The sequence below is a fragment of the Ambystoma mexicanum genome, chromosome 2q, assembly GCF_040938575.1.
Source record: "Ambystoma mexicanum isolate Mex_15411 chromosome 2q, UKY_AmexF1_1, whole genome shotgun sequence".
In the NCBI taxonomy this organism is placed as follows: domain Eukaryota; kingdom Metazoa; phylum Chordata; class Amphibia; order Caudata; family Ambystomatidae; genus Ambystoma; species Ambystoma mexicanum.
This window is the reverse complement of record NC_090924.1, coordinates 1,283,101,077-1,283,123,236: the sequence shown is the minus strand read 5'-3', so window position 1 is coordinate 1,283,123,236 and position 22,160 is coordinate 1,283,101,077. Positions and strand designations below refer to the sequence as shown.

General features: G+C 47.1%; 1 protein-coding gene across 2 annotated transcripts in view; it reads left to right on the top strand.

Moving 5' to 3' along the window:
* The window catches only part of TOPBP1 (DNA topoisomerase II binding protein 1), a 1,370,800-nt gene that overhangs the window by 963,970 nt on the left and 384,670 nt on the right, over positions 1–22,160 (top strand). For both annotated transcript variants that reach the window (XM_069648712.1, XM_069648711.1), the window contains exon 21: positions 1,246–1,475. In XM_069648712.1, coding sequence (XP_069504813.1) covers positions 1,246–1,475 — 230 coding nt within the window. The remainder of the gene's footprint in view (positions 1–1,245; positions 1,476–22,160) is intronic.

Genomic DNA, 22,160 nt, shown 5'->3' with positions numbered 1-22,160 from the left:
ATTTGGTCAAGCGGGTTTATGTTCGAGGCTAATATAATAGCCTAAAACAGTACCACGTTTATATAGTATAAACGCGGTAGAAAAGTTAGGGTAGATACCACTGCCACCAGCCAAATCTAAATGTTAAAAGAGCAAAACAAGGCTCTAGGAGGTACAGATAAAAAGGGCTAAGAATTAAACCTTTCCAGTACTCCATGTAAGATGGGGTGTACTGGATCTGTGGTTAAATGACTATGTAAAGTTAATGGCAACTTTACCCTTTTCTGGGGGACAGTAGTCAGCCCCAGAAATGGAGTCAGTGGAAAGTCTAAAAGACAACCCTGTGTCACTGTACTGAAGGTGCTGTGTAACACACAAAAGGGGGCTACTGAAGTGGTATACTCCAGAGCCCACAATCACAAAAACAGATGAAAGACACATGGCAAAACATGGGTAAGAATGGGGGGAAAGCTCACACTCTTACCAAGTGAAAAAATAAACTCCAGAAATCCAGCAAAGGTGCTGGGGGACTCGCTAGGTAAGGGAAATTAGCCATTGAATGAGAATTTGGTATGCACAATAAGCTCTGCAATCTTAATGCCAGCATCATCCCCTTCCCACCATCTCTGAACTGTTAAGTCTCATGAGAGGGACTAGTGTGTTCTCCACCCTGCATAGCATCCATATGCTACCATTCTGAAGCTCGATTCCCTCCAAACGAGGATTGTAAAATCTTGGAGGCTGGGCGAAAAATGGCAATATATCTACAAACCACGATGCAGAGCATAGCATGTGAATTGGGAGAGGGTTAGGTAGTCCAGTTGGAGAAAACGGAGACAAAGTTTTGAGGCTCTTGCTTTGTTGAGTGGCTTTCCAACTGAACGATACCATGATACTAGATAGCTCACCATATTTATGGTGTGCTTCCTCTTATCACACCCCAGTTGAAGTCCTGAGAGGCTATCACGACTGTTGGCACTTTCAGCTGCTGTATGGGACATAGAGGTGTGCTTTCAGTTGATGGCCATTTCAAACCTTTTTTTAATAGTATCAGCAGCTTTGTGTCTTTGTTGTCATAGAAAATCCTCACTATATTAAGAAATGACTGAGGAAAACCTATGTTTTAAATGTTCTATCCTCTGCAATTTAAATATGGGGGTGTCCCTGGTGATAGATTCTCAAACTTGCAGCAATATTAAAGTTATATCTGAATTGCTTAAGTTCAATAGGCCTTCTGAGTGAACATGTTAATTTTTTCATCCTTAGGCAATCTCGACAGCCAGTGCCAGACATCAACACAGAGCCATCACAAAACGAACAGATAATTTGGGATGACCCCACTGCCAGAGAAGAGAGAGCAAGGCTAGCCAGCAATATGCAGTGGCCCAACAGTCAATCCCAGTATTCGGAACAACTTCAAGTAGACTTGAAAGAAGTATCCACTGAACAGTTGCAGTTTAAAGAATCTCTGACTGACACACAACTGGCTGAAATGGGTAAGGATAGTTAAGGATGATGGTAACAACTGTTATAGATTTTGGGTTATGTAGGTATTTGGGGGCCCATGCCTATGGGCTCGAAGGATGTTTTCTTGCTTGGGACAGTAGTATTCAGAAGTGGCTGCAGCTTTGTCCTGGGGAAATATTAGTTGTTCTCCATTGAGCAGCTGCTCATTGGTCTTGGCTCAGATGGGGCCCCAGCTGATGTATACACCTACACTGACTGATCCATCATCAACACAGAAACCATTGTTTAAAAAGTTATTTTAGTTAGATTTTAATACAATGAAGTACAACATCGAGCATAATTTTGTGTTGTATTTCAATAGATTAAAGTGTCAACATTGTCATAAACAAAGCTGTTTTACGACAAGCTTAAGTAAAACTACTTTACAAATTTGGGCAAATTGCATAATCCATGCTGGATACGAAGACAGGTTGGATTGTCTGCGTCTTTTTATTCCGAGAACTTGTATGGGGCGCTCCTCCACAACTAATGTTTATACTCCACCCAAATGCCCCTTAGCACACAGGAGAGCGGAGTAGACCATGTGGATTTTCTCTATTTCAATGTGGGAGGTCATGCAACCACTGCTAAACTGTGGTGATTGGGCCCTTCTTCTGTAATCTAGAAATATTGTTTGTAGCAAGAAATGGAGCTAAGCTATCACACATACTTCTAATGGGTTCCATACTCTTACGTCACGTCCCCTTTCCTCCATACTGTATGGGGGCGTCCCTCGCGAGGGACCGGAGACAGAACCTTTTTCACCAGAAAAATCTTCTTCACCTTTAAATTTAGAGGCACGCAGGGGTGCTGCCCAGGGTGCATGCGCTCACCTGACTCCGCCTACCGTTGCCACTCTCCAGTCCTCTTTTTCAGGTCGACTGGAACGGGCCGATTTCACCAACGCTCCTGGGTTTGGCTTCGACCATGTAATACCACGCGCTCTTCCCCCGGATACTTTCTTCTGTCTTTTTTGTCTTTTTCAATCGGGTACTTGGTACCCCGATGCCACGCTTCTCCCTGGTGCATGTTGACTTCATCGGGCTTTAGCAGGTGTCCAGCCTGCGAGGGGCTCTTCTCTACATCTAATCCCCATGCTCTTTGCCTCTGCTGCCTTGGCCCCGACCACGGCTGGAAGGTTGTACTGCGTGCGACGCACTGACTCCACACGCACTGAAGAACAGGCTAGCCAGATGGAGGGAGCTCTTCGAAAGATCACCTCCGGAGAACTTAAAGGACTTCGTCAAACTTCGATCTAGGCCCAAGACAAGGCCGCTGTGTACCATCGCACCCCGCAAGGGTGACTCCTACCTCTTGTTCGTGCACCAGCACACATACCGAGGCTAGTCCAGCTACCGACCTCACAGTCGAGGGGGTCTCAGGATCCTTCCAGTGTCAGTGCTGAGAGACAGCAAGCTTCTTTCACCGGGATGAAACCCGAGGGGCAACGACCTAGTACCAGCATTATGTCAAAGGGGGGTGCCTTTACGCAGCACTACCGGCAACTCTGTCGAGGGCACTACGCCTTCCAGGCCCCGACCTGAGGTGCAAAGTAGGCCTCATGTTCTAACACCAAGCGTCTTGGACGAGGCTGGGCCCGAACAGCCAGGCACCACGACATCAGCACATGGCATGCAGCTCGAAAAAATGGCCCCCGCGTAAAATAAGATGGCCGCTCGTCCGATACCTCCCGAGGAAAACGGATCGGGTAGAGGAACGAGTTACAAGGTGGGACTGGTGTTAACCAGGTACGTGGCCTACAGCTTATCCATCAGCAGCGCAGGGCGTGTTTCTCCTGCACCCCAGGCAGAGTGTGCCCGGCCCCAGCAGCCGCCAGCCACTCCGTCAATATCACCTGCCACATCTTTAGCCTAGCGCTGATGCAAACTCCCCCGATGGGGTCCATCCTTCGGGATACTATCAGGGACATGCTCCTTCCAGTCACTGCACCCGCACCCATAGTCATTCCTCCTATGTCTCCAGTGCCACAGGTCCCAGCGCAGTCCCCACTGCCCAGCCTCTCACAGTACAGGCGGCTCCACACCAGCCTACGCAGCAGCCACCGGCTCTGGTCTCCACACCACAGCCCACGGCGCCCAGTACTCCACCACTGGTTCCGGACCCTCCGAGCGCTCTGGTAGACACAGATGAGGAGGAGGACCCCGACACGCATATTCAGCCAGGGCCTTCCATGAAAGCCTTGCAGGTCTGGCAGAATATTTGGGCTGAGGTAGAGCAGCCCGAGGAGGGGCGCGTTGGCAGAAGTCCTCACCCTAAGACCCCCTACCAAAACGAGGATCCCTATGCAGAAGGATGTCGTTAACCTGGCTAAGAAGGGGTGGCTCAAGCCACACTCGCCCCAACCTGTCAATCGGCACCTCGACACCAAGTATAGGCAGATGGAGGTGGATACACTCTTGCTTTTGGCGCATCCTCAACCGCACTCTTCAGTGATTGCTGTGGCGTCACTCCACTCTAAGTCATACTCGGCCACCTTGTCATTGACGCTGCTAGGCAAGGAGGATAAGATCTTGGAGGCGTACGGAAAAAAGCTGTACTGCAAGGCCTCCTTGCATCTGCGTCAACCCAAAGCAGATGCCATGCTGGCAGCCGTTAACCAAAGGCTCTGGCAGGAAATTGCAGACTTCCTCATGGAACTTCGGCGCAGAGACAAACGCGCTTCAAGCCGGGCCTAGGAGAAGCCAGTGTGGTAGCGCAGGACATCATGGAGTCCACCATGACCCACATCGATACCTCTGGCCAGGCCATTTGCATTGCCACAGACAAGAGGGGGACTGCCTGGCTCTGGGTTACTAAGTTTAACCCAACATCAAGTAATGCATATTGGACCTTCCAATCGAGGGTAGTGACCTCCGAGGGTAGTGACCTCTTCCACTCCACCACGGATGACAAATACAGCTCGCAAACCGCAAAGTCTTTATTCTTACGAAGGCCACGCCCAAGGCGTACACCCAGTCACATCAACGCTCTGACAAGGGGTGGGCGTTTGGCGGGTTCCGGGGCTTCCAAGAACGGAGGTCCAGACAACCTGACGTTCCTCGAGTCCGCACCGGAGGAAACAACAAAGGGGGGGCATAAGGGTTTTTCCAATCCCCCTCCTCCGCAACCGTCTCATAGGGAAAGAAGGCATGACACTTCCCTTCGGGTCCACGTGTCTCCGGTGGGGGGCAGGCTTGCCTTTCACGTGCAATTCTGGCGCCAGAACTTTTCGGACCCCTGGATCCTATCCATAGACTCCACAGGGTACCGCCTATCGGTCCCTTTCTCTCCTCCCTCCTCGCTTCCTCTCCCACAGATTGGGAAAGGAACTCGGTTTGCGGAGATCAGGTTGCACGTCAAGAGCCAGGCTGTGGAAGAAGTCCCAGCCTCCCAGCGAGGATTGGGCTTTTATTCCAGGATTTTCGCCATACAGAAGAACCACCAGGCTGGCCTGAGAGTTTTGTTGGACCTTTCCACCCTCAATCTCTCACTTCCTCTGCAAAAATTCAAGATGCTTACGCCAGCACTCATTGCGGAAACACTGGTCAAGGGGAGACTGGATGTCCTCCCTGGATCTGAAGGATGCTTATCTACACGTCCCCATTTGGCAGCCGCATCGTTCCTTACTGTGGTTCAGGATCATGGGCTGCCATTTCCAAAACAAGGTGCTACCCTTTGGCCTCAACTCGGCTCCCAGGGTGTTTACCACGTTAATGAATTCAGTGGCAGCCCTCCTCAGGGCCCATGGCCACCACGTCTACCCATACCTGGATGACTGACTCATCTGGGACACATTTCCGGAAGCAGTTCACCATACCTCCTCCAGACTCATGAACACGCTCCACGACCTGGGGTTCACTATCAATCTCAAGGAGTTTCATTTGCAGCCTACGCAGACCCTGGCCTTCCTGGGCATCATCTATGACACGAGCTCCGAGAGCGTCTTTCCCTCGGAGGACAAGATTGCAGCCATCAAGAGAGCCACTCCTCACTTAGTCACCGGGGCAGTGACCTCGGCCTGGTGGTACCAACACCTGTTTGGTATAATGGCAGCGGTCCTGCTGGGCGTACCCCACACAAGATTCAAAATGAGGAGATTACAGCTGCACTTCACAACATCATGGAATCAGGAGAAGGGCTCCCAAGCTGAGCCAGTCAACATTCCTCCCTTTTTCCACTTGGACCTCATGTGCTGGTCCGTGTGCTGCAACCTGCGGCAGGGTAGCCGGCCCCTCAGGTCACCGTTACTACGGACTCCTCCTTAGAGGACTGGTGAGCCCCTCTGGACAGCCACCGCGTCCATGGAGTCTGGACTCGGCAGGAGCAGAATCCCACATCAACTGGCTAGAATTGAAGGCCATATGTCTGGCTCTCGAGGCCTTTCTCCCTCTTATAGAGGGCAAGACAGTTCTTATCCAGACGAAAAACTCCACCAGCATGTACTATGTCAACAAGCAGGGGGTTACCAGATCCACTCCACTGTGCAACCTAGCCGTCACCATGTGGGAATGGGCACTGGAGAACATCTACCTCACCACGGTCCACCTCCTGGGGGAGCACAAACTGGAGGCGGACAGGCTCCGCAGACTGGGGGCGGCCAATTACGATTGGAATTGAACGACCTGGTACTGAAGGAGATCTTCCTCAGATGGGGACATCCCCAAGTGGATCTGTTTGCCTCCCTAGACAACAGGAAATGCCAGCAGTTCCCATCCTGGCAGGGCTCCGGCTCCCTGGGCGATGCATTCCAGATACGATGGAACGACATGAAAGCATACGCCTTCCCGCCCACGACCCCTGGTCCACAGGGTGATCTACAAGATAAAGGAATCTTGTCACCTCAGCATCATTCTGATAGCTCCATGGTGGCCGACGAGACTGTGGTTCTCCAAGCTGCTCTGCCTTTTGGACAGGCCTCCCATTCACCTACCACTGGGCCCAGCTACTCTCTTGGCCCAGCAGGTGGGCTGGGTACTCCACTCTGCTCCCCTCCAACTAGCCCTTGTTCCTGAGCAGGTCACGCTGAAATACTTGAGCCTCTCTCAGGCTAACCTACAGATAATCCAGGGTGCTAGATGCAAGGCTACTAGGTGACAATAGAAGAGTAAATGGTCTAGATTCTGTCATTGGGCCGACTCTAGGGAGATCGACCCCCTTAAGTGCACCTTGGACGACGTGCTCTCTTCCTCGGCACACCTTGCCCACTCCAGCGTACAGGTGGACACATGCCACTCCTATCTGGCAGCCATAATGGCTTACAGGAATTCAAAGAAGGGCCTCTTTTCCTCCTCCATACCGGTGGTCAAGCGACATCTGGCGGGCCTCCACAGGCTCTACCCGGCAATAAAGAAGCCACACCCAGTGTGGGACCTTAATGTAGTGTTGGGCACCTTAGCACACAAACCGTTCGAGCCAATGGTGTCCGCGGACATGTCATGATCTCTGCTTCCAAAAGGTCAGGGTTTTCCCAACTCCCTTGGAAGCAGATCCATAACCCAGGTTCCGAGTGCCAACCAGTCCCAATTGGGACCTTTTGGACCCAGTCCTGGCGCCAGTGGCACCAGGCTCATAAATATGCCCAGTCCCAGCGCTGGAAGCGCCGGGCTCATAATGCTTGGGTGGACTTACCTCCAGCAGACCATGCTGCTTACTTGCCTGCCAGTTGAGCCTCTGATCCTCTTCTGTTTGGAACTACTTTTCCTGTTGGGTGGGGCTGGAGCCACTCCCTAGATTCAGAACACTGGAACTCTTCTGGAAGGCAGGAACTCTTTTCTTACCAGGAACTCTTTTCTTACTTAGGCGTGGCTGTGGAAGGAGACACCTAAGCACTACAGGAGGCTATTTAAACCACACCCGGTGGATGAATCTTGCTTTGCGTTATTCTGCAACCTCTGCAGCAGAACGCTCATCGTGTCTTCTACATCCGGTCCTGGGCCTAAGGAAAAAGGCTTACCATCCTGAATCCAGTCTTCAGCAACACCTATAAAGACAAGAAAGAACAGGTTAGCATTCCGGCATCTGAAAGGCAAAGGCTTACCATCCTGAATCCAGTCTTCAGCAACACCTATAAAGACAAGAAAGAACAGGTTAGCATTCCGGCATCTGAAAGGCAAAAGTTTACCAACTCTTTGCACGCTCCGGAGGCCTTCGGCGCTGCATCCCGCATCTGAAAGACAAAACAAGGTGCGTTTAAAGACATTGGGGAACTTTAATACTCACGTGCCATTACTCCTTTCCACATCTAATCCAGTGGGTATTCCGGCACCCTGCAGCCGCTCCGAACTCGTACCTGCAAAATAAAAAGACGGTTAGAGCGCATAGTGAAGCAGGCAACAAGCGCTTACTTACGTGCTTCCAGGCGCTTCTATTCATCACACGGGCTCCATCTTCAACTCACTTCAGCCCGTCATCCGCCATCGCCGGAACCCTGCAAAACAAGAGACATCATTACTAAAGACTTTAAAGACATTTGAATGACTCGAAACTTACCGTTCGTGCAGTAAACGACGGACAGCAGTCCTCTGAAGTCAAGAGGCCTGCGCTACCTATCCAGTGAAGAAACTGGTTACAGCACCCTGCCCCGAGGCAGATGGAGAGCTCGGCATTCACTTACCTAAGGTGAGAGCGTTAACCTTTGGGGGTCTACAGGAGAGGAGAAGAGGAAAGAGATAGGGACACCCCAATAACCCCAGTTCATTAACCCCATATTTTCTATCTGCAGACATCTTACTCTACACGTCAGGCATACAGTGCACAGAGGTCCAGCCCAAAGAGCCAACCGGGTGCTACACATCACCTTTGAAGATACGGTAGTCGCCCAGTCAAGACCGGCGCCTCTGCGAGAATCAGGTGAGTGTTACAGAACGCAAAGCCTACCGCAAAACTCTCGCCCAGGCGCTATGGAAACCTCGGATACTGACCCCCTAGCCCGGTTACTTGGGGAATTAAGGGCAGAAGTGCATGCAGCTCGTCAGGAAACGAATGCTCTAAGAAGGGAACTAATTATTTCCAAGGAGAGAACAGACAATCTTGCTAGACAAGTGCTACAGTCACAAGCCGGACAGACCCCGTTACCCGCATCAGGGGCAAATCTTCCTTCAACATCCTCTATGAATCCAGTGCAGATCAACCTACCTGGGAATGTACCTCTGGCTCCGCCCGAACGATTTTCTGGTGACCCAAAGAGGTTTGCAGTATTTATCAATCAGTGCCGGTTGCACTTCTTATGCCGGCCAGCAGCCTTTCCAACTGATCAAGCAAAAGTAGCTTTTGTACTTTCGTACCTTAGTGGCAATGCGGCAGACTGGTCGATCCCTCTAGTTAATCAAGATGATCCGGTTCTCCATGATTTTCAAGCCTTTCAGCTTAGTATGGAAAAACTGTTCGCAAGACATTCACAGGGGCAGGCCTTGGACAATGAGCTTCTTTCGTTGCGACAGGGTAATCAAGACCTTTTGGCTTCTATTGCATCTTTCAATAGACTAATAGTGGAAACTCAATGGCCTGAGGACAAAAGGATTACGCTGTTTTATAGAGGTCTACGTGGAGAGCTCAAAGACGTTTTAGCCCAAGTAGTGAATCCCCCACAAGACTGTTCGGATTATATAGACTTGGTCGTTCAAATAGATCACAGGCTGCAGAACAGGAAGGCCAATCGTTCCAAGTTTGATGCTCGAGTATTTTCCAAACCGCCAACTCCTTCCAAAGGAGTAGACTCCGGGGAACCCATGCAAATAGGGGGTCTGAAAGGTCCTCTAACACAAAGGGAGCGGGAAAGGAGGAAACAGTTGCAATTATGCCTATATTGCGGAAACTCAGGGCACTTTCTTCGAGACTGTCCGGTGAAACCTGCCAAGAAGGCAGTAGGAGCTGCAGTTACCAAAGTTACAAACTCTGAGCAGGGAAACGACCTCACCCGACAAGAATAGAGGTCCTCTTGCCGAGCGTGAAAACCAGTTCCGTGACCTCACATTTCGTGATACCTATGGTCCTCATTAGCCCTGATAATCCGGATCGATTACATGCAATTGAAGCTTACGTCAACAGCGGTGCCATCGGCAATTATGTGGATCATGAAATGGTTTTGAGGATGAATCTAACTCTTTGTCCCAAGGCTGTAAAGGACGTCATTACTACGGTGGATGGTACGGAGATAGCCTCCGGGCCAGTAACGCATACCACTCAAGAGGTGACGCTAGTAAGTCAAGATGGACACCATGAGAAGATCGTGTTCGATGTGATCAAGGCCCCTCAGTTTCAGATTATTCTAGGAATACCTTGGTTAGAGAAACACAATCCTCTGATCGATTGGCGAGCAAGAACGGTCCAGTTTCCAGAATGTGTCTCTACTTGTCACCCTCCACCTGGTGTTGCACTGGCCGCAATTTCTTCAGAGACTCCCCAGTTACCTCCCGAATACCTAGAATACCAAGATGTTTTCCGGAAGAATCAGGCTAACTCTCTACCTCCTCATAGGTCTTATGACTGCCAGATAGACCTGATACCTGGATCTACTCCTCCTTGTAGTAGAATTTATGCCCTCACCGAGCCTGAGAACCTTCACCTTCGACAATACCTGGATCAATACCTGGCAAATGGGTTTATTCGTCCTTCCAAGTCCCCTGCTTCTTCAGCTTTGTTCTTCATTCCAAAAAAGGAAGGAGACCTTAGAACTTGTATCGATTATCGCTCCCTGAACCAGATCACCGTTAAGAATAGATATCCGTTACCTTTGATCCCTGAACTCCTGGACCAAGTCAGAAAAGAATGCATATATACAAAGCTGGATCTTAGAGGAGCTTACCACTTGGTACGAGTAAAAGAGGGCGATGAATGGAAGACGGCCTTCCGCACCAAGTATGGGCTATTTGAATATCAGGTCATGCCCTTCGGACTTTGCAATGCCCCGGCCGCCTTTCAATATTTTATGAACGATGTCCTCAGAGAGCTCATAGATGTATGTGTTGTTGTTTACATTGACGACATCCTCGTTTATTCTTCATCGGAATCTGAACATCGGAAACACGTGAAAATGGTCCTCGAAAGATTGCGTCAACACAAACTTTTCGCTAAGTTGGAAAAATGTGTTTTCAACGTGACTGAAGTTGAATTCTTGGGATTCATATTATCACCTGGCGGAGTGCGTATGGATTCAAAGAAGGTCGATGCAGTTCTCAAATGGCCATCACCATCCTCCGTAAAAGGTGTGCAAAGCATGTTAGGCTTCGCTAACTTTTACCGCAGGTTTATCCCCGAATTCTCTCGAATAATCCAGCCCATCACTGCCTTGTTAAAGAAAAACAAACGTTTTGAATGGTCTACCGAGGCGGAACAAGCTTTCCAGGATTTGAAGACTAAATTTATCTCTGCACCAATCTTAAAACACCCTCGCCCCGAACTCCCCTACATCGTGGAAACTGATGCTTCAAGCCTTGCCATGGGGGCAGTTCTATCACAAAAGGACCCGGTAACCAATCAGTTGCAACCCGTGGCATTTTGGTCCCGCAAATTCTCGCCTCCTGAAATCAATTACACGATTACTGACAAGGAACTTCTGGCTATCAAGTCTGCCTTTAAGGCTTGGCGGCATTATCTGCTGGGGGCCCGACACACCGTTACTGTGATTACGGATCACCGAAACCTGCAATATTTGAAGACCGCAAAAGCCCAATCCTCTAGACAACTCCGTTGGGCATTATTCTTTGCCGAGTTTGACTTCATAATTACCTATCGACCTGGTACAAAGAACGGTAAAGCCGATGCCCTTTCTCGGATGGGAGTGGAAGAACACTTGGTCAACCCTAAACCTGTACCAATCATTCCCGAACAAAGAATTCTGGGTGTAATCGCCACAGAATCCATAGAGGAAGTTAAGGATAAAGCCAGGCAACTTGTAACTCCAGCAGACATACAGAATTGGCATCTGCAGGGAAAGGACTTTGCAGTAAAGGACAACTTATTGTATTTCCAAGAACGATTATACCTACCCAGCACAGATTTACAGAAAAAAGTAATCTCTTGTTATCACGACTCTTTAATGGAAGGTCATCCCGGTATAGCCAAGACCTCAGAAAAGATCAAGCGCTACTTCTGGTGGCCGTCTTGGAAAAAAGATATCAGAGACTTTATAATGTCCTGTGGAGTATGCGCCCAAAACAAGAGTCAAAAGGAAAGACCAGCAGGCCTCTTACGCCCTATTGACATCCCACCTCGCCCTTGGCATACGCTTTCTATGGACTTCATCACCGATCTACCTCCATGCTCCGGAAACAATACGATTCTAGTAATCGTGGACTTATTCTCCAAGATGGCGCATTTCATTCCGCTCAAAGGCTTGCCAACAGCAGCAACTCTGGCCCGAGAATTTCTCGAAAACATCGTCCGACTGCACGGTTTTCCTTCGGTTCTAATTTCGGATCGAGGTAGTCAATTTATTTCTCATTTTTGGCGAAGTTGCTGTCGGTCGGCTCAAATTGATGTGAGACTATCGACCAGTCACCACCCTCAGACCGACGGACAAACCGAGAGGACCAATCAAACTCTGGAACAGTATTTACGCTGCATGCTGCAACAAACTGAAAAAACTTGGAAAGATATCCTTTGGATAGCCGAGTATGCCTACAATAACTCTGTCCATTCGGGAACTGGGAAAACCCCGTTTTTTCTTTTGTACGGCAGTCACCCTCGAACCTCGGAGTTGGATCCCCTCCAAGATCTTGAAACACCAGCAGTAGACTACCTGCATTCTACAATCACCCAAGCCTTTAAGGAAGCTGTTTCTCACCTTCAAAGGGCTAAAGAACAATACAAGAAAGGAGCAGATCAACATCGGAAGGAAGCCCCTCACTATCAAGTAGGGGATCAAGTCTGGTTATCCACCAAATATCTATCTCTAAAAGGGCCACGCACATTCAACCCAAGATACCTTGGTCCCTATTCCATCACTACCATAGTAAACCCAGTAGCGGTCAAGTTGGACTTGCCCCCGCACATGAAGATACATCCGGTCTTCCACGTCTCTCTATTAAAACCCGTGCAACCTCAAACCCGACTAACCAAATCTCCAAAACCTATCCTAGTGGATGGAGAACTCGAGTTTGAAGTCAAAAGCATTCTGGACTTCAAGATCTCCAAATCTAAACTATTCTACCTAATTGACTGGAAAGGCTACGGCCCCCAAGAGAGATCCTGGGAACCTGCTGAATATGTCCACGCTCCTCGCCTAATCAAAAGATTTCACCGAACATTTCCTGACAAGCCAAAACCCCCGGAGAAGCCCGGTTTGGGAGGGGCCTTGAGGGGGGGTACTGTCATGATCTCTGCTTCCAAAAGGTCAGGGTTTTCCCAACTCCCTTGGAAGCAGATCCATAACCCAGGTTCCGAGTGCCAACCAGTCCCAATTGGGACCTTTTGGACCCAGTCCTGGCGCCAGTGGCACCAGGCTCATAAATATGCCCAGTCCCAGCGCTGGAAGCGCCGGGCTCATAATGCTTGGGTGGACTTACCACCAGCAGACCATGCTGCTTACTTGCCTGCCAGTTGAGCCTCTGATCCTCTTCTGTTTGGAACTACTTTTCCTGTTGGGTAGGGCTGGAGCCACTCCCTAGATTCAGAACACTGGAACTCTTCTGGAAGGCAGGAACTCTTTTCTTACCAGGAACTCTTTTCTTACTTAGGCGTGGCTGTGGAAGGAGACATCTAAGCACTACAGGAGGCTATTTAAACCACACCCGGTGGATGAATCTTGCTTTGCGTTATTCTGCAACCTCTGCAGCAGAACGCTCATCGTGTCTTCTGCATCCGGTCCTGGGCCTAAGGAAAAAGGCTTACCATCCTGAATCCAGTCTTCAGCAACACCTATAAAGACAAGAAAGAACAGGTTAGCATTCCGGCATCTGAAAGGCAAAGGCTTACCATCCTGAATCCAGTCTTCAGCAACACCTATAAAGACAAGAAAGAACAGGTTAGCATTCCGGCATCTGAAAGGCAAAAGTTTACCAACTCTTCGCACGCTCCGGAGGCCTTCGGCGCTGCATCCCGCATCTGAAAGACAAAACAAGGTGCGTTTAAAGACATTGGGGAACTTTAATACTCACGTGCCATTACTCCTTTCCACATCTAATCCAGTGGGTATTCCGGCACCCTGCAGCCGCTCCGAACTCGTACCTGCAAAATAAAAAGACGGTTAGAGCGCATAGTGAAGCAGGCAACAAGCGCTTACTTACGTGCTTCCAGGCGCTTCTATTCATCACACGGGCTCCATCTTCAACTCACTTCAGCCCGTCATCCGCCATCGCTGGAACCCTGCAAAACAAGAGACATCATTACTAAAGACTTTAAAGACATTTGAATGACTCGAAACTTACCGTTCGTGCAGTAAACGACGGACAGCAGTCCTCTGAAGTCAAGAGGCCTGCGCTACCTATCCAGTGAAGAAACTGGTTACAGCACCCTGCCCCGAGGCAGATGGAGAGCTCGGCATTCACTTACCTAAGGTGAGAGCGTTAACCTTTGGGGGTCTACAGGAGAGGAGAAGAGGAAAGAGATAGGGACACCCCAATAACCCCAGTTCATTAACCCCATATTTTCTATCTGCAGACATCTTACTCTACACGTCAGGCATACAGTGCACAGAGGTCCAGCCCAAAGAGCCAACCGGGTGCTACACATCACCTTTGAAGATACGGTAGTCGCCCAGTCAAGACCGGCGCCTCTGCGAGAATCAGGTGAGCGTTACAGGACATAAGGCTGGTCACCCTAAAGACAGTTCTGTTTGTGGGCCTCACCTCCGCTCGCAGAGTCAGCGAGATCCAGGCTCTAGTGGCATCAGAGCCCTACACTACCTTTCACAAGGACAAGGTGGTCCTACGAACGCACCCTGCGTTTCTACCCAAGGTGACCTCTCCTTACATCTCAACAAGGAGATAGTCTTACCCACTTTCTTCGCTGACCCCAAGGATGAGCCTCAGAGGGTCTTGCACTGTCTGGATGTCAAACGCGCTCTGAAATACCACCTGAACAGGACCAAGGACATCCGCAATTCGGACGCCTTGTTTGTCACTGTTAGGGAGAATTCTCATTTATGGCTAATTTCCCTTACCTAGGGAGTCCCTCAGCAGCTTTGCTGGATTTCTGGGGTTTATTTTTTCCACCTGCTAAGAGTGTGAGCCTTTTTCCACTCTTACAGTGTATTTTTTGTGTGTTGTACTTTTTGTGCTCATGGTCTATGGAGTGTCACCAACACCCTAGGCATAATCTTTTTACTTGTGTGTCATACAGCACCTTTAGTGCAGTGACACAGGGATGTCTTTTTAGGCTTCCCTTGTGAACTCCATTTCTGGGGATGACTACTGTCCCCCAGAAACATGTAAAGTCACCGTTGGCTAAATACAGATCCAGTACCAACCATCTTACAATGGGGTACTGGAGGGGAATATCTTTCTCCTGTCCTTCTGTACCTGAAGGGGCACTGTGTGTCCCCCTTCCCGACTCGACGTGGCTGTGGTAACGATCATTTTTACACGGATTCCCATGGTAGTGTTCTGGCTGTGGTGACAGACGTGAACATAAAACCTGCTACCCCATATCCATTTTTATTTTGGGTCCTAGCGTGGTTTGTCGCCATTTTGTGTTGGAAAGGTCTTTCTTGTTTGCTTTTCGCGCCAAACCGGGTTTGGTTTCCTTGTTCTCCATCCTTTGGCGTCTGGGTGTCTAGGTGTGCTGAATGTGAGGGAGGGGTTTAGTCACCCCCTGCACAGGGTCTCCTTGGAGACCCAAGTCGCACTTTGTGTCGATTGGCTGAGGTGGTTGTCCGGGCTGGACAAAACCCCCTGCTGTGTGATTGACAGCCAAGCTGTGAGAATGGGGGAGTTTGGCATAAAAGGCAGGACTCTTGGGATTGAAGTCAGTCGCCACTGGAACTACAAGAACCGAAGATAAGTGGAGAAGAAGACGGCTGCTGCACCTCCTGGATCCCAGTGAAGTCCTGCTACAGTCCTGAGCTATCTACCCTTCAACGACAGAGAAGATCCAGTTCGGAGTCTTTTTCCCCTGAGCTTGGTGGGATCAACCAGCTCACCTTCTACAGCCAGAGAATCTTCTTCTGGGTCGCAATCACTGCACTGAGCTGTAGTGGTCCGGATAGCCATCAGAAGAACCCTCTCCTGTTTTTAAGGAGCGCACTTTTTATTCATCGTTGCTTTGCTGCTGCTGTCCTCATCCCTGGATAGTGCAGATTGCTCCAGACCTTCTTGTCCCCACGACTGAAGCTTCAGGAACTGTGATTCTGCAGGAACTACCAGGAACAACTGCCGTAGCACCAGCTTTCTTCGTCCGAATAAGGTACTGTGTCCATTCAGTCGTTCTCTCCGTCTGACCTTGAGGAATCGGGGTGAACCCTTTTCCTTTCTGAAGGCTTGTCCTTTCTTCCTTCCCTCTTATAACTTTTGCTTCCCTTTGACAATATCCAGTACTCCTGGCAACATTAATCTTAAGCTGTTCTACTGTGCGATCCTCGACAACAGAGCCCCTGCTCCATTTGACACTGGCGCAGGCCTATTGACTTTTATCTGCCTCTTAGAACACATCCTCTGATTCCATTGCCTTGACAAAAGTATTGCTTATGATTTTTATCCACTATTCCCTTGTTTTATTCTATGTGCTAAGTGTGTTTGACTACGGTTACATTTCTTCCCGCGGGTACGCTTTTCTTTCGCAAGACCGAACTGTCATTACTGTCAAAAGTGATCACGTATTAACCCCCGGTAACGTCTTTGTTTCGAAACACCGGTCTGTCAAAACCTAATGTACTTACCTTGAATTGACCTAGACAAGAGGAATTGGTTGTGTGTAGTATATTTAGAGTGTGGTTTTATCTAATAGAAGTAAAGTTAAGTGTTTTGTGAACAGATGGTTTAAAAATAAATGTACTTACATTTTTTAATCAGAAACCTTGAGTCAGTGTTTGCTTGAGTCACAGTAATTGTAGACCTTTGTTTAATCCCTACTACTGCTCATTTGCTCTTGAGATAAGTCTGGCTGCTCAGCCATCACTACCACTTTACTGTGTAGTACAGGCTTGTACCAAAGGTGAAATTGTACTATCACTTGTAGTCTTAATTGTCTGTAGTGTTCCCTAAGGGTACTGCAGATGATTCTGCCTAACAGTCACTTTCGTTGGGTCAAGGCCTGGTTATCAGGCTTCCAAGGACTCCGTAGCAACGTGGATGGTGGTGGCCATCAAGGAGGCCTATGAGGGGCAGCACAAGCCAGTGCCAGCTAACTTCCATGCCTATGTGGTCAGAGACAAGGTCACGGCCATCGCGTGCCAACGGCATGCTACCTGGGCCACCCCTTTGGCTTTCTGTAAGAACTACTGTTTGGACGCATCCTCTAGGTCAGATGCGACTTTCGGGCAGGCGGTTCTAAGAAACCCGTTTTCTTAAGGAGGGTCTCCTCTCCACTGAGTTGTAATCGCCCATACCGTATGGAGGAAAGGGGAAGGGCCGTAAGAGTAACTAATAGTTACTCATTGTAGTGACTAACATACTCTTAGTCCATAGTCCCCTTTCCTCCATACGTCCCACCATCCTCCCCCCAATAATACAGGTGGCATTAGGCAATGTTGAATATTGTCGACGCGTCAGTAGGGACTGAGGTGTGGTGCCGGTGGGCGGACGTGAGCGCATGCTCCCAGGGTCGCAGCCCCGTGCGCCTCTAAATTTAAAGGGGAAGGTTTTTCTGGTGAAAAAGGTTCGGTCTCCCGTCCCTTGCGAGAGACGCCCCCATACAGTATGAAGGAAAGGAGACTTTGTGGCATCATTTATGTCATCATTGCAGGTGAATTGAACATCCATCTTGTAAATAAGCCCGTATTAGGAAACCAGGACCGAGTTAAATCATGGATCACTTTTTCCAAGGCTTGGAATTTGGTAATGCTGAATGGAACTAGTGTGGATGATTCTCCCCCAAAACCAACTTGGGCCAGCCACAACCAGAGTGCGATTATTGATTACATTTTTGTCACCAGAAATCTGCTTGTTCACACTTTAGAATTTGCAGTAATATCATCTGAATATAGCGATCACAAACCGCTAACTTTCAAACTGGTTATATCATCCCCCATTTGTCCACAAAGACAATGGTTTCAAGGTGTGGTGAATACAAATAATTCCCAGAACCGATTAAAATGGTCGCAAAAATCCCTTGTTAAATATAGAGATCATCTGAAAAGATTTGATCAGACGGGTATGAATGACACAGATGAGGACTATGTAGCGCCCTTTGATTTAATGCAGTTGTATGCTACTTGTCAGAACGTAAAATCAAAAACATCTCGCTTTAATGATAACATTATTAGCATTAGGAAAGCATTATTTAAGAAGCAGAAACGTCAAGCCTGTTTGGTACCTGCTGCTTTGAGATGCAGCCTTGAAATCCATTAAAACAGCTTATAAAAATTGGATGATTGAATACAGACGATTTTTACAACAAAAAGAGGGTGAGAGCATGATAATGCATATTCAAAATAAGAACACTGCTCAGATCTGGCAGTTGCTTAATGCAACCAACAAGGCTCCACCATTAACATCAGAGCTAAATGGAGTCAAAGAAAATGACTGGATAGACCACTTCTCGGCCATTTATGCTTCTCCTGTTCTCAACAGGCTGTTGTAAGTCCTATGCCTACCGTTTTCGATCTACAATTTGACAAAGATGACATTCCTCTTTATATTAACAAGGCTAGCATGTCTAGAGCCCCGGGTCCCGATGGAATTTCAAATGCAACATTGAAAAAAAATGTTGACCTATGGGTACCAATTTTGCACACTTTATTCAAACTGATCATATGCAACCAAGAGCTGCCTAAATCCCGGACTCATTCAATTATTGTGCCATTATACAAAAAGGGCGATCAACAAAATCCTTTGAGCTATCGGCCTATTGCACTCTTAGATGTGCCAGGAAAATTTTTTTGCAGATTAATTCTACGTGATTTAAATACTTGGTCGTTGGAGCATCAGTGCAGAGACCCGTTTCAAACTGGTTTCGTTTCAGGTCTAGGTACCTCTATCAACCTCACATTACTTAACATTATCAAATCCTCATGCACCACACAGAAACAACCCATATACATGGCTTTTGTTGACTTTCGCATGGCATTTGATTCTGTTGACAGAAATCTTCTCATAAAAAAATTGATGAAATACAAATGCCCTGAATCTTTGATAAAATTGGTGAATCTTTTACACACAAAAACGTCCATACAAATAAAGGTGAATATAGAAGGCCTCTTATCTAGGACTATACCCACCACCAGAGGCTTGAAGCAAGGCTGTATTCTTGCTTCAACATTGTTTAATCTTTTTTTGTTGGACATTGCGGTTGACTTGGCTCTAGCTGTTTCAGACTCTCCAAAGATAGAAAACCAAATTATATCTTGGCTGCTATACGCAGACGATTTGGTTTTAATCTCACAAACTCCAGCAGGTCTACAAACTCTCCGTGATACACTGGAGCGCTATGTATGTGCCAATAATTTAACGGTGAATGAAGACAAAACACAAATAATGATATTGAACAAACCAAAATCCTCCTCCTCAAACAAGCATGAGTGGTCAATTTCTGGGTCAAAGCTACAGATAGTCTGAGTACAAATATTTGGGGATGATGTTTAACAACTTAAATTCGGATAAATCGATTGAAATAATATCTTCAAAACTTACTATGTTAACATCACAAGCAAAAATAATTTTGGCGAAATATTGTAAGTTTACATGTAATCCAATTATGTCCTACTACCAACAAAAGGTCATACCTGTGATTACTTATGGAATGGAATCCATGTTGCCCAATACCCCACTATTTTGGAACCAAATAGAGGCTAAATTTTGGAAATCTGTGCTTAATCTTCCAAAAAGTACTCCTACTATGCTATTAAGGTTTAAATTCGGGCTTTTGTCTATACATTCGCAAATTACTTGGAAAATGTGCACACTGTTGAGAAAATGTATGCTGGGTATATCTAACAAAAATAGTCTAGCCATCCTAGCGAACCACTTATTGACTTCAAATCAGCTATTTCCATCCAACTGGCGAAATTATGTATTAAATGCACCTGCCAATGCAGAAATCTCAATTGAATTATTGCTCACAAATCCGTCTAGAGCTAAGAGCAAATTATATCAGTTCGATTGGATACTCACTCAAGATGCATGAAGCTGAAAGATTTTGATAGGACTGTCTTTGGTCATAAGACATTTCGCTTGATGGCTGATTATCTTGTGAAATGCCTGTCTGCTGTCCTCAGACAGAAAATTCTAAGATTTCGATTGAACCTATGGCCGGTAAATGAGATTTTGTTTAGAAGAGGGTTAGTGGAAAAAGATCTAATCTATTGTCGATTCTGTAAGAATTTATCTCATATAGAAACTCTTTGTCATATTGTCACAGAATGTGAGGCTTTTGTGGAAAATCGAATCAAATTGGCCAAATGCATGCAACATAAGCTTAATACAAGATCTGCAAATGAAATCTGAGCTGAAATTTTCAGCACTAAAAAGATCTCGGTTAGAATTGCAACCATTAACATACTTGATGCTGCATTTCCATTTGATCAAAAGAAATAACACAATGGTCATGTGATAAGGAAAAATGTAACTGTGCTGACAACATTTGACTGTATTATCTCCTAAGTTTTATCCATTATGTGCTCTTACTTTTTCTTTTTATTGTGTTACTTGAATGATGTAAATTAATTTATTATATTGTAACAATGATGAATATTTTATATATTTGTAAAGTTGATATTCAACTAAATCAAATAAAAATAAAAGGAGACTTTGGACTAAGAGTATGTTAGTCACTACGGTGAGTAACTATTAATTTCTCCTACAGATACCTCAATTTAGGCCTGTACCACGGAGGATATTTTGATCTTTGGACAATATTTCAGCCAGCAGGGGTCACATTGGCTTCTTGTTCAATTTCAATGGAGTAAGAGGAATTACCACCTACTTTGGTTCAAGTGTCATTCTCCTCTGCCTCATCTACCATGGAGCAGTGGAATGAATTCAGGCAGAACATGATTGATGTTTTCGCCAAGGTCCTGGCTCATTCGTTTTCTGCACCGGAAGAAGCTGCACGGCCCACTGTGCCTTTTAAGGCTGATAAAGGACCTTTGACATCCTACAAATGTACAGATTTTAGCTCGGTACTGGGTTCAGGGCCAAGTATGTACTCTCTCCTTCCATGCTCTGCCCTTGTCGTTTCTTCAGTGCTCTGGTGCACCGGTCTGCGGTGAAAATTTGCAGTCGGGCCTCAAGGAGCCAATTCCTGGATAGGTGTGGCAAAATATTTGATGAGTAACGAGACCGGATACCTTTTTGCCTGGAGTGCCCTGTAAAAGAGAGAACTGGTTGACTTCTATGAATAGGATGTGGACCTTGGAACTTGGCCACTGATCTTGGGAGTTCATATCTCTAGACGGTGCCTCCTGAGTTTGACTTCCTGCAACAGCTGCCTAAAAATCTCAGAATGTGAGTTTGCCTATTCAGAGTATGTTTGTCAAGGCTTAGGTGTGTGTGAGGATTATTGTCCAGCTCCTCTGCTCTGTGTTGCCAAGACTCAACCTGATCTCACTGACATACTGGAACAGAGTTTGCCAAAGGATATCCCGCTTCTTTTCAGTTTGACCCTTTTTGACCCAGTGCTTTTTCCATGCAGGAGGCAGCCATTTTGAGGCACTCCCACCCCACCGGGAGGTTAAAATGATGGGGCAATGAAACATCAGCCTGCACCTTCCCGTTCTATGTCCTTAATTGCCCACCATACACCAGAAAGCTTGGTGGTGCATGCCTCTACCTTTGGTACCACGGCTGCTGCCTTCCTGAAGTTGCCCTTTGGGAGTTTCCATATGGTAAGCCAGATAATGGTACTGGGGTGACCTTGAGGTCCAGTTACCAGCACTGATCTGTGATGTAGTCCCTGGATGAGGTACACAGAGGGCACCCCAAGATTCCCATTCCTTTAACAGTCGTATACCTCCTGCTTAGAGATCAAAAGGTTTGGCCCTGTGGATTATGTTTTTTAAAGAAATATTTGTATTAATTGTTATATATAATTAACATGCAAACACGCAATGTAAAACCTAAATAACAATGGGGGTGAAAGGAGTTGAATAAGCATAAACAAAAATATAGTCAATTATTCATACATTATTTTGAAGGTAGATCAGTTGGGCCATAGGGTGCATATTCTGCAATCTACATTAACCAATTCATCGTATATTTCACAGCAGCAAGAAAGTTTACCATTGACATGGAATTTTTGAGTGGCTCTCCTCTGCATGTAATCAACAGATAACAAATGGATTGATATTTGGTTAATGTGTGAGAAAGGGCAGACATATTTTCCGTAGTGGATACATACCAAAGCCGAGACCACATATGCTAAAGGAGAGCTTCCGTTGACTTCCAATTGTGTGTGATTACCAACCGTGCAGCTATTAGCATATTGTTGGCCAATTTTGCATGTGTTGCACCCAAAGTAGACCGTTCCTTTTTGTCCCCATCACCCATAATTATTAATACGGGATCTAATGGTAGTGTAATGCCCCCTACTTTATGTATTATGCTGATAATGTCTGCACAAAAACGCTTGATTTTGGGGCAATGCCA